The 12,135-nt window shown below is 36.2% G+C and overlaps 1 protein-coding gene across 12 annotated transcripts in view; it reads right to left on the bottom strand.

The window, feature by feature from the left end:
• Nucleotides 1–12,135, bottom strand: part of SUPT20H (SPT20 homolog, SAGA complex component) — a 33,242-nt gene that overhangs the window by 12,754 nt on the left and 8,353 nt on the right. For all 12 annotated transcript variants that reach the window (XR_010612433.1, XM_065678363.1, XM_065678362.1 and 9 more), the window contains exons 7-16: nt 11,712–11,815; nt 11,058–11,174; nt 10,874–10,927; nt 9,917–10,056; nt 8,543–8,699; nt 8,408–8,464; nt 7,776–7,847; nt 6,711–6,868; nt 3,470–3,502; nt 1,405–1,522 (exon numbers count right to left, since the gene is read on the bottom strand). Coding sequence is in view for 11 of the 12 variants with exons in the window: in XM_065678363.1 (XP_065534435.1) it covers nt 1,405–1,522; nt 3,470–3,502; nt 6,711–6,868; nt 7,776–7,847; nt 8,408–8,464; nt 8,543–8,699; nt 9,917–10,056; nt 10,874–10,927; nt 11,058–11,174; nt 11,712–11,815 (1,010 nt within the window). In the remaining variant the exon portion in view is untranslated. The remainder of the gene's footprint in view (nt 1–1,404; nt 1,523–3,469; nt 3,503–6,710; nt 6,869–7,775; nt 7,848–8,407; nt 8,465–8,542; nt 8,700–9,916; nt 10,057–10,873; nt 10,928–11,057; nt 11,175–11,711; nt 11,816–12,135) is intronic.

The following is a 12,135-nucleotide window of genomic DNA, read 5'->3' as shown; positions in this document are numbered from 1 at the left end:
TTCTTATGACCTACTTATCAGGCTGTTTGAACATAAATAACTTCAGCTAATCAAATCTGTATTTCTGTGTTGCTCACAACAGACCCCAAATCCATAATTTCAATAAGCTGACACCATCAAAAGAGTGTTTTGAGCTGACTCAACAGGGAAACACATTTACAGTTAGTCTATATATATATTTACCTATAAAGCAGCCATCCTGTAAACACAAGTAAAACTGCTGAAACTAGAAAATGAGTCTGTCAGTATAGTGAATGGAGTATTTCAATGCCGAAGCCTAAATTAGATGTGCATAAGGTAACAAATCAGAGCATTCAGCATTGTGCAGAACCCTCTTGGAGAGGTTAGCTTTTACTGATTCCCAGTGATAAAAGACACTCCCTCTGTATGTTTCTAATTGTTTGCTTATTTAAAAAAAAAAGGAAAATTCTGAGGACAAGTTTTCAACTATTATATCCCACTTTCTTTACTCTGAAAATAAAGACTAATGTCCCATTCAGAAGCGGACTAGATCATTAAATACAGTAACCTGAGTAACTCTGGTCTAGCTTTTGGTGGGGCAGCCAGCCAGATGACTTCTAGAAGTACCCTTCCACCCCAAGTTATTCTATGGTTTTAACACATACACACAGATACACATATATATATACAAATGAACATGCACTTGTCTGTAGGTGTATACACAGATGCAGAAACACTCATTTTTCCTGCAACTGCTGGTCTTTGCACGCTGCTCTTCTGGCTGACACCAAGTACATTCTTTCAGACCAATGTTGCTGCAGTTTAAAAGCAGTTATTTAGGGGAAAAATGTAGCAAAGAAAATAGCCCAACAGATACAAAATTCCTTTACTAGTTGGACCCCTAAATACAGCCCACTGCTACAGCACTTAATCCGACTAAAAGCCAGGAGCAGCAAGTGAAACAGAAGGCAGTGCCAACAGGCATGACAATCCAGGAATGCAGGAATTCCTACTGGATGTGTGCATATAAGCATATGCTCTTTAAAGCTTTTGGTGTTGGGATTTTTGGTGAGTATTTTGGGAAAGTTTTTGTCCCCAAAGAGAAAGTAATTTTAATAATTTCTAAAGGTAAAAGATGTTCAGCTACTCCATCTGCTTCTATGCTTACTGACCTATAAAATATAACTCACAGCTGCATTTTACTATTCTGCTCTGTGAAAGGTTCATATAAACCATGGGAAAATGTAAAATCTTGGATCTACCTATACCATACACTGCAGGGTGGGGAGGGAAACACAAAGCTAAAAGGCACATTTGAACAGCGAAAACAATGTGCTTTCCTCTAACTTTTCCGATATACTCACACTGAATGATTATGCCAAAGCAAAAATTATCCTAATAATCAAGTGCAAATGAAAGAATTGTATGGCTTGATAAACTCACTTCCATTTCCTTCCCTGGAGAAAGATGACTAAGATTGACTGATCCACCTGAATTATGAAACATTTTCACAGGACATTTAGCTTCATTTTGTACTAACTCCTGATACTGGTTCACCACTCTGAAACAAACAATAAGAACAAAGAGATTAACAACTTTGAACTTCAAAGTAGATACATATATGTAAACATGTAATTGTGTATGCTACCCAGTCATATGTTACATACTTTACACATAAGTGTACATATAAAGAGATGCACATATAAAAAATATATCTATATTACTTTATGTTCCTGGGCACTTTTCTTAGATTTATTCTGTTTCAAGTTTTCTTTTAATCATTGTCTCTTCCTGATACGTATTTGGAGGAATATGTAAAACAGAACAGTTCCCAAAAGCAACTGTAGTTCTTTAGGATGTCAGCCAATACGGATCCCATTCCCTTTACAAGGGTTGAGTATCTTTTATAAAGCTGTGCCCTCTCTGCTTATGCTCCCTGTGGAACAGTCAACCCTCCTTTAACTTGAGGCCTATGTCAGATGAGGACTCTGAAAGCAAGGGATAAATTAAGAGGTCCACGTTGAACGTACATCCAAGAACCAGTTATCTCAGCAAAAGTGATCACTCTTCTTTGAGCACCAGGGCAGCCAGATCTTATTCTACGAGACTAATAAGCAGTGATGCATCCAGGAATTTAAAGCATAAATAGCATCAGGCAAACAAGTTTAAAATACTGTTCTACCAAATCAAATACTACATCTCCACTAATTTGAAAGAACCAAGCTGAGGGAATACTGTTTCACAAACATGAGCAGAATACACAAAGCGACCTTACGTACTTGAAAAATCAAGCTGAAGACCTGTTGTCACTCATGCTCTGGCAGATTGAACCTCAGTAACAAATTGCAAGAATATTCCATTAGCTTACACCTAAATGCTATGAACTACACTTTATTTTGGTATAGCACTGATTCAAATATCTGTCATGTGACTAATACAGGCATAAGCAAGGGCCCAAGACATAACAGCAGAGGAAAGGCTGCAGTGTACATTTTTCAGCAATTTGATTTTAGACTGCCTTAACTTGGTATCAGAGTAATAAAACACCGTGTGCTCAAAAAGGTGGTCCTGCCTCCTTCCTCCTCTACTGTTTCTTCTTGTCCTAGTCCCTGAAATCCAACTGTTTATCCTGACAGAAGGATCTGTGCAATCCAGTAACAAACATGATCAGGAAATAAATCCCAGTTAAAACTAAACTGCTGTATTATTGTTTTAGTTTTCAGCCAACTAATCCCCCAATTCAGCTTGAAGCACAAACAGCAAAAGTATTAGCACAAAGGAGTTAGGAGAAAATACAAGCAAAGAGTTTCTTTATCAAAACTATCTATTAAAGTGAACATTATTATTGATTTTTGACCAAATCAAGGACTCCCTGCCAGGCACATAAAGGGGGGTGGTGGTGGAACAGAGATTGCTTTTTAAAGGTTCTGTGCTCATATGCACAAATGCAGGTATCTATGTGATGTATGAATATCCGAGGAAGTACTTATTTTGCTGCTTGTTACCTGGCAGTTGCTACTCTAATCATTTTACAACTAATATATACCGGAAAATTGTTTTGTTACTTGCTTCTCTAAGAAAGATGAACCAAGGCATGCACAACACACAAAAATAAGTTGCATACCTCTTAAATCCTAGATTACGCTTTAAGATTCAAATTAACTACTCCCACGAATGCTAATTTACCATACAAAATGTCAAGATGAAATTCCTGCTAAATGCTCTCAGAATTTTATTATTATCCGTGTAATCAGGAATAATTGTGCAAATTGCTAACAACATGCTTGAAATTTAGGTATAAGCTGCTTTTTCTCTGTTTTTCCTTGCTTGCTAAATACAGAAACTGCACACTATATTCTACTTCTTACGATGATTAATTCCTCTTATTTCCTTCATCTGCTCTGCATCTGTTTCCATAACCATAACATTAGCAGTCATAATGGCTAGAAAGAACAAAATCAATTATTTGGCATCAAGCCATATGGTTACACATACTATATTGACTAACCTTTCAGCATCAGTCTTGGAACCAATAAGGAACCTGAAACGTAAAATATAAAATACATTTTTAGTCATGAATTGGATTAAAAGAATATGGTTTTATAACCACAAAACTTCAAACAAATGTCGGTGCTGCTCTTCTTCCAGATCTGCTGAAAATAGGAGATACTGTATCCATTTAATGGACTGGGTTATTATTTAGTACTTGAATTACAAATGCGGCTTCATAGTTACATACACAGCATATACACAGAGTCTCCTCTAAGACTAAATTATTTACAAAAGGTAGAAAATGGAAGTTTTGCATTTTATACTTAAAAAAAAAAAAAAGGAAGTAACTGCTACACAATTGCTACTGCAAAAAGTACAAGGGAAAAGTTATGGATAAATAAGCATACCAACATGTTCATGCTGAAACATAAACTTAAGTGTCCTGTATGTCAAAAACAGCCCCACTTGTAACATTCTAACAAACATTTCATTTCCGTTGCTTGACTTAATCCAATCTTGATTCCTCACGATTTTCCAGAACTCCTAAATAAGCTTTTCCCTTTTGTATAACACTTACAGCTTGCAAACTTACTACTTTAGTGATTTTTTTTTTTTTTTAATAAACACAGACCTTCTATCTAAAAAAAAAAAAAAATCACTTTATAGTAGAACAACAAAAACATATTCTGAACTTTTCACTTTACATGACACAGTTTACTACTAAAGAAATACCCAAATTTTAATGAACTTCAACTGGCAATCACAGAATTGTTAGGGTTGGAAGGGACCTCTGGAGATCACCTAGTCCAAATACCGAATGTCTTAAAAATTATGGACTAGAGCAGTGATTTCCAAAAAAACCTGAAGCATTTAACACCTACAAATCCTTTTAATTCCCAACCTTATTACACAATTATAAGCTAGCACTACTGTTCTAGGAATATCAATACCAAGTATGTGTGCTGGTTTTGGCTGGGAGAGAATTTTCTCCACACTAGCTGGTATAGGATAAAGTTCCCAATTTGTGCAGAAAAGTGTTGCTAATTCAAGGATATTTCAGTTACTGCTGAGCAGCGCTTACACAGAGTCAAGGCCTTTTCTGCACCTCACCCCACCAGTGAGTAGCCCAGGGGTACACATGAAGCTGGGATGGGACACAGCCACAACAGCTGACCCCAACTGACAAAAGAGATACTGCATACTATATGGCATCATTCTCAGCATATAAAGCTGGGGAAAGAAGAAGTGGGGGACCTTGGGAGTTACAGCATTTTGTTTTCCCAAGTAACTGTTATGCATGATGGAGCCCATCTTTCCTGGAGATAGCCAATGCCCTGCTTTCAGCTGGGGTAGAGTTAATTTTCTTCCTAGTAGCTGGCACAATGCTGTGTTTTGGCTTCAGTCTGAGAACAATGCTGATAACACACCAATGTTTTAGTTGTTGCTAAGTAGCGCTTACTCTGATCAAGGACATTTCAGTCTCTCATACTCAAACAGTGAGGAGAAGCACAAGAAGCTGGGAGGAAGCAGACACAGGACATCTGACCCAAACTAGCCAAAAAGATGTTCACATCACAGCACGTCCTGCCCAGTATATAAACTGGGGGGAGTCACCCGGAAGGAATTGATTGCTGCCTGGGTCAGACTAGGCATCAGTCAGCACGTGGTGAGCAGTTTTACTGTGCATCACTGCTGTTTGGTTTTGCATTTGTTGTTTTCTCTCTCACTCTTTTCATTATTTCCCTTTTCATTATTAGCCTTATTATTATAATATATTTTAATTATGAAACTGTTCTTATCTCAACCTATGGGTTTTACACCTCCCCAGTTCTCCTCCCCATCTCACTGAGGATGGGGAGTGAATGCATGGCTGCATCGTACTTAGGTGCCAGGTGGGGTTAAACCACCACAGCCAAACACCTGGCTGCAGGTAGGAAGTCGTGAAAGCATTCCTTGCTTTGCTTGTGTATGCAGCTTTTGCTTTACCTATTAAACTGTCTATCTCAAAGCATGGGTTTTCTCACTTTTACCTTTCCAATTCTCCCTCCTGCCAGGGTGGGGGGGGTTGCAAGGCCAGGGAGACAGAAGGTGGTGGAGTGAGCAAGCATCTGTGTGGTGCTTAGTTGCCAGCTGAGGTTAAACCACAGGAGTATAGAAACAAACAGTAAATAGCTCAAGTCTGGGGATAAAACATCCTGAGTATTAAGAAGATTTTAAGATTTTAATAAATAAGATAGGAGAAGAGAAGGCTCAGGGGATACCTTATAGCAGCCTTCCAGTACCTAAAAGGGGCCTACAATAAAGCTGGAGAGGGACTTTTTACAAGAACCTGTAGCGATAGGAGAAGGGGGAATGGCTTTAAACTGAAGGAGGTAGATTTAGATGAGACATTGGGAAGAAGTTCTTTCCTCCGAGGGTGGTGAGGCACAGGCTGCCCACAGAAGCTGTGGCTGCCCTATCCATGGCAGTGTTCAAGGCCAGCTTGGACAGGGCTTTGAGCAACCTGGTATAGCGGAAGGTGTCCCTGGCCCATGGCAGAGGGGTTTGAACTAGATAAGCTTTAAGAACCATTCTATGATTGTGAACATCAAAACAACTTTTATTAACTAAAAAGTGCTCAGGCTTACTGATCTTTGTCTTACTGAAATTAATAGGGCCTATTCTGCTGCAGATTCCTCCATACAAAGAATCTGGTACACACAACAAAAAGAGCCAAGAAGACAGAATTTTGGTACAACCACAGGCAACAATAGCAGACTCAAAAAAATTCAAAATGATGAAGCTTATTAGGAGCTCATGTTTTCCTTCATCTTTTATTTAGCCTAAATTTCTCTGCATACGGGTAAACATAATATAATTCAAGTCTTATGTTTTCGCAGCATCAGGCTAATTTTGACAACAAACAAATTTACGAGTAACACTGAAAAAGAGTACTAACAATGTCTTACAGTGTCTCCACAATTCGAGTGAGTTGTTTTTTTGCTGATGATGTTGGGGTTTTTTATTTGGTTTTGGTTTTTACAATATATTGTTAATGTAAAAGCATATGAAGATTTAACATGAAAGTACATTTAAGATATGATGGTTGCTTGAATATAGTTTTTGTTTCGGTTTGGTTTTGTTCATTAGCTGAATTTTTCAAACAAAACTCTTCAATTTCTAGCTCCGGAGTATTTTTATGACTGAAAATGAGAAATAATGTTTGTCTTCCTTCATCTACCAGATCACAGCACAGTTTAAAAGAACATGTAACTTACTGTGATGGAGTTAATAGGTTGTCATTTTCCTCATCACCTTTGAGTGTCTGAATTTTACCATAGTACAAAGGATTGCCAAGAGACTGAAAAATGGTCAGTTTTGTTTTTTGAAGCTGATTACCAACTTCACATTCAAACACATAATCATCTTTTATTTCCTAAAAAGACAGAATAACCAGGTAAGTCTTACGCAAGTAATAACAGAAAAAGACAGTAAAATACGCTAGTTCTATACAATACAGTAAGAAACACTCTATAGGAAAGTAACACTTTGTAAGAAAGGGTGCATTATACAAAATGTAAGTGATTTCAGAAAAAATCTGAAGGGGTAAGAAGAGTTTGTCTTCTCTCACAAATACCAAACTATTGCAAAAACAAGGCAGACTGAGTAAACATATACAGAAACAGCTTTATATAAATTATGATGCTGCAAAAAAATTAACCAAGTAAAATGCTGAATATTAAGGTCTATGGGAACATACTACTTTTTGCCAATATGAATCTACAACGGCATTATGATGTTAATAAAGATAGTATCTTGCCTCTGAAACTGCAAAGAATTAATTAATTTATGACTAACTATATTAAACAACTACTTCTTACCAAATCACATATTTTACGCCAAAAATCTTAAGGTTCAACTTAAACATTGCAGAAAGTTTAAGAGGTATTTATTACTTAATCTTTACAAATGTAACATTTTGATTTTAACTGAAGCTCTTTTCCATCAGTCTTTGAGTATCTGAGTCATTTGTGGATCAGAGTTCTGTTTTCTGTAAATTATTATGCTTTCTTTACTACGCAGCAACAGCACATGTTACTTGAAATATTAAAGTTGCTTTTCCTTGTATTTCTGGAAAACCTGAGGAAATTAAAAGACCAATCACATGCATATTGTGCTGTACGAAGTTACAAGTAACTGTAATAATCTTTCTGTGTCTATATAACTCATGGATGATTAAATTGGGGGAGGGAAGATTATTTCCTCATTACACTGATTTTGCTGAAATAGGAGGCATTTTAACTAGAGACAGAGAAATTTGGCCAAGGGTCTGAACTACTCACATGTGCTGGCCAGACGGTTGGTTGCGAGTCATCAGGCTTGATAGACTTTTCCACTTTGGCGTACTTCTCCACCTTAGAGAAAATCAAGATATCAGAAAAGAAAGAATAATAGTTTTATTGGGCCAGAGTCAAACTAGCACAGCTTTTTAACAGTGGCTGACGTAATACTCTTTAAAAGTGAGTGCAAGAAACAGGCTATGAGAGCTTGATACTTTGTGTAGCATCCCCTCTTTGTGTTGTGCATTCAGAAAAAAGTAAACTAGGAAACCTTCAGGACTTTACATTTATGTTGTTACACCATATTTGCTATGTTAAACTTAATGAAGTGCGAAACATGGCTTAAGACTACAGATTTAAATCACTGCCTGCAATGTGTAATGGTGTATTTGTTTTGCATGGCTTGTTCATACTGTTTATCCCATCCAAACTATCACATTACAATTGCAATGTATTCCAATGTGGTTTAGCTTGTGTTTAGACCTCACAGTACAGAAAAATAATTTCAAATCTTAAAGTCACTCCTATTTTTTAAAGGTCATTATTTGACATTGGATACTCTTTAGTCACTTCTTCACACAACACAATGTTCAATACAATTGCTATTAACTGCTAATGGTAACAACTGGACTTACATCCACTTCAGAAGGTGCGGTCAAGTAACAAGGGTTCTGTTTCCACATATCTACGCACTGGAAGATGAAAAAGCAGTATTAAGTGTTTTAAATAAATAGCTAGAAGTACTCCCACCAATGTCTCAGAACACTTACATTTCCAGCTTTAGAAATTTTGAGGTCATACTGCTGGGCTCCTTTCCTTTCCTTTCTCTTCTGCAAGTAGTCAAGTAGCCGGAGCTGAGGTGGAGTTGAATAGTGGGCTACTTCCTGCTGTCTGTTCAGAGATGACCTTGAGTACCTCTTGAAGCACCTATGGTAAAATGACAGATAAGCTTGTAAAGCCATCAAAATTAAATTCCCCACAGCCTAGGTACAAACAAAAATATGCAGGGAAATGGTACTTACACTGTTTGAAATATTAATTTTAAAATGTTATTCTGGATTACACTGTATGACTCAAATTCTTGATTTTAAATTTTTTAAGAACAATAGCATACTGTTCATGTGTTTGAGCACTAAGAGTAAGGTTATTTTTTAAAATGCACAATTGAAGCACATTGTCAAAATGAGTAACTCACTGAAGCTGTCAAGCTTAAAATATTTGTATATTTTCACAGGTTTCTACTTATATAACTGTAAGGTTATAAACACAGTTACTACCCTCCATTCTCCGTCTCATGACAAACCCACTGGTACATTAATGCTGTTCTGGACATTCATTTAACACCTTTGGCTGTTATTCTAGTGGAATGCTTGTTGATCACCAAGCTCTAATTTTAAAGACAGCTTGATCAATGTAATTATTTAACTTTTTTTAGGCATTACTATTGGTTGCATGTTAACACAGCAATTCAATGCAAATCTAGTTTTAATTATTTCAGTAATTCTGACAGACCATTTTAATTCTAGAGACTGAAAGCAACTCTTGGTAGAACAAATGTGAACCATTTCAAGCTTTTGTGGAAAAAAGTGACCAACCATGCACAAATGTGAAAAAAATTCAGTATTTTACATACAGGAACTTCCACATTACATTTAATCTTCCAAGATTCTCATACGCCTACACTTCTGTTTAGCCTGAATGTCAAGCATATAAAGAATTCCCTTGATTTTCTCCTTTAGGGTTAAAGCTGCACATAGCTTTTAACAAATCAAAGACTAATATACAACATATTAATTTATATATTTTAGGTTACTGAGCTGCCATCTGACTCAGTTTACATCTGAATTACATAAAAAGGACAAAATCAAAACTGCAATATAAGGTATTATGTTATCAAAATTATATACACATTCTTTTGATATACAAAAATAAGCATATTACACTATCTACTACTAACTGAAATAGTACAATGCAGAGCACTTAAAAAAAAAGACATTTCTTGGCTGTTCCTCATATTCCTAATAATTAAGTAGATATTGCACATGAGCAGCAAACTTTTCACATAAAGCATTACTTCTATTTTTCTTCGAAAGACTCCGTAAAATTGCAAAGAAAGTCTCAACACACTTTGCACTGAAAACTACCTTTTCATGGGGCGAGTATTCATCTTCTGCTTGTTGTACAGGAGTCTGTTTGTAGTACAGGTCACTGCTATTGAAGGATCAAGACACAACGGCTCTGCCGTAGCTAAAATAAGCTGGCTTTCAAGCAGGAGTTTGTCCTCCTGTAATATATATGACTATTAATAAATGTAAAAAATATGAAGACTTTTACACTAATTAAGATGATACCTACCTATGTGCACGTTATTTTAGAGATAAGTTAGAAAAATGATGGATTGATAGTCAACGAAAGAAAACAAACAGTCAACAGTTAAGAATCACTAACCATTATTAGGAGTTACAGAGCTTTGGGTGAGGTTTCCAATAGGAAAATAAATCCTTTTCAAAAGTAGGGGGCATGCTCTGTTTGTTTGTTTTAAACACAGCACTAGTGGTAATGAAATTCATTATCTGTCAGTGACTTATATTGATGGACTGACAATCAGTCATAGAGAGAATCTACCTGGGACTTTAGATTACAATTGAAATAGAATTGAGCATGGTTGTGGCTCTGAAATACAAATGAGCACACTGAGTACACCATACTATCCAGCATTTAACTAACTAGAACTGTACAACTGTAGTTAGAATTCTCTTTATTGTAACAGTATCAATAGTAAAATGATGCTAAAGGAGCAACTATGTCATTAGACTCCAACTGCTCTCCTGGGGCTGACTGCTGAAGATGACTTTAGTAAGGCAAACTTATTTAGAGTAACTCCAATAATTTTTGGTAATGCAGAATGACAGTAACCTCCGATTCTACATAACTTTCAGCAAATCCTTTTGTTTTCTACAGCACCTTCTGGGAAGATGCTATTAGCAAGTTAATTTGGCAGGTCTCTGGAACATGTACCATGCACCATTATGCACATCACTGACAGTCTGAATTAATTAAAAAAATATATATAACCAGTTTCGCAATAACTGCTAACCCACCTGTGTCCATTTGTGGTTGTCACTTGTTATAGAATGAACATCACAAATTAAAGTCTGAGGAAGAAGACATAATGGTAATTAGCTTTCAACTAAATAATAAATTTCCTAACATACGTTCAATAGCAGCTCATACCCAGTCTAGGAACTACCGTAACACTGAGGAACAACTTAAAACGTTTCTTACCTGCATTGTAGGACGCAAAAGAATGTGCTTGCTTTGGTATGTTGGAGATTTCATATTACCAGACTGCCTATAGTCACGTATTTCTGCTATGACACATCCACAGTGAAAAATATTAACCTAGTTGAAACAAAAAAGCAACTTGTAAACAAAAATATTTATCAATATGCCTCAGCCTCCAAAAAAAGAAGTTTGATTGTATCATATAAAATTCAGTAATACTATGAATAAAACTAATGACTAATCTTGTCAGACCAGTGGTCTTTACATATGTCGACATACCCAAAATAAAAACTTCAAATGTAGTTTTTTCATATGCCAGCAATGTAGTTTTAAGAAATCCCCATGCCAAATATATCATAATGACAAAGAACAAAAGACGTTTTGCTAGAGCATAGAGTTGAAGTTGCTTGGCAGCCCTAACCAAAGCAATCTCTCTTATATCCCTTCCTCCCCAGTATCTTCTTTTTTTGCTATAATAATATCAATAAAATATTTATTTAGTCATTAAATATTACAGTTCCAAATGCACAATTGGTTTAAGTCTGGTTGGAATCACATATGTGAAGCATTCAAAACGAAAAAAAAAAGAGGGAAAAAAAAAAATCAAGGTCTATCTAAAAATAAATTTTGTTTTTGAAAGCAAAACTTTCAAACCTGAGATTTTTCTAAAAGATCAACCAAAATAGGTGGTAGTTCCTCTGCATCCAAATATTCAAGCAGCTCTCCTTCCTCATAAGGCAGCCGGATGGTCTCAGAATCTGAATTGAAACAAAACATACTGCTTTTCTTTTGCCTTCCACGTTCAGACATCAACAATGTGAAATATAAAACAAGCCTGCCACAGGAAAAAGCAGGGCCAGTAGAAGCCTACTGAAACAAGCAATTTTTTTGCAGAGTATTAATTTTTACATCTATTTCTGAAATAAACAATTTGATAGAAGGAACATGAAGCAAAAGTAGCGTCCCGAGTTGCTTATCCAAGCTAAGAGGAAACAAGAGAATGGAAGGCTACCAAAATGACCCATATGTACTGATTTACATTGCACCATCAGAGGCCGTTTCTGAGCACCTCCCAGCT

Source organism: Lathamus discolor, chromosome 4 (genome assembly GCF_037157495.1).
Source record: "Lathamus discolor isolate bLatDis1 chromosome 4, bLatDis1.hap1, whole genome shotgun sequence".
Lineage (NCBI taxonomy): Eukaryota > Metazoa > Chordata > Aves > Psittaciformes > Psittacidae > Lathamus > Lathamus discolor.
The sequence above is the reverse complement of the archived record's forward strand: the minus strand, read 5'-3'. Positions and strand labels throughout refer to the sequence as shown.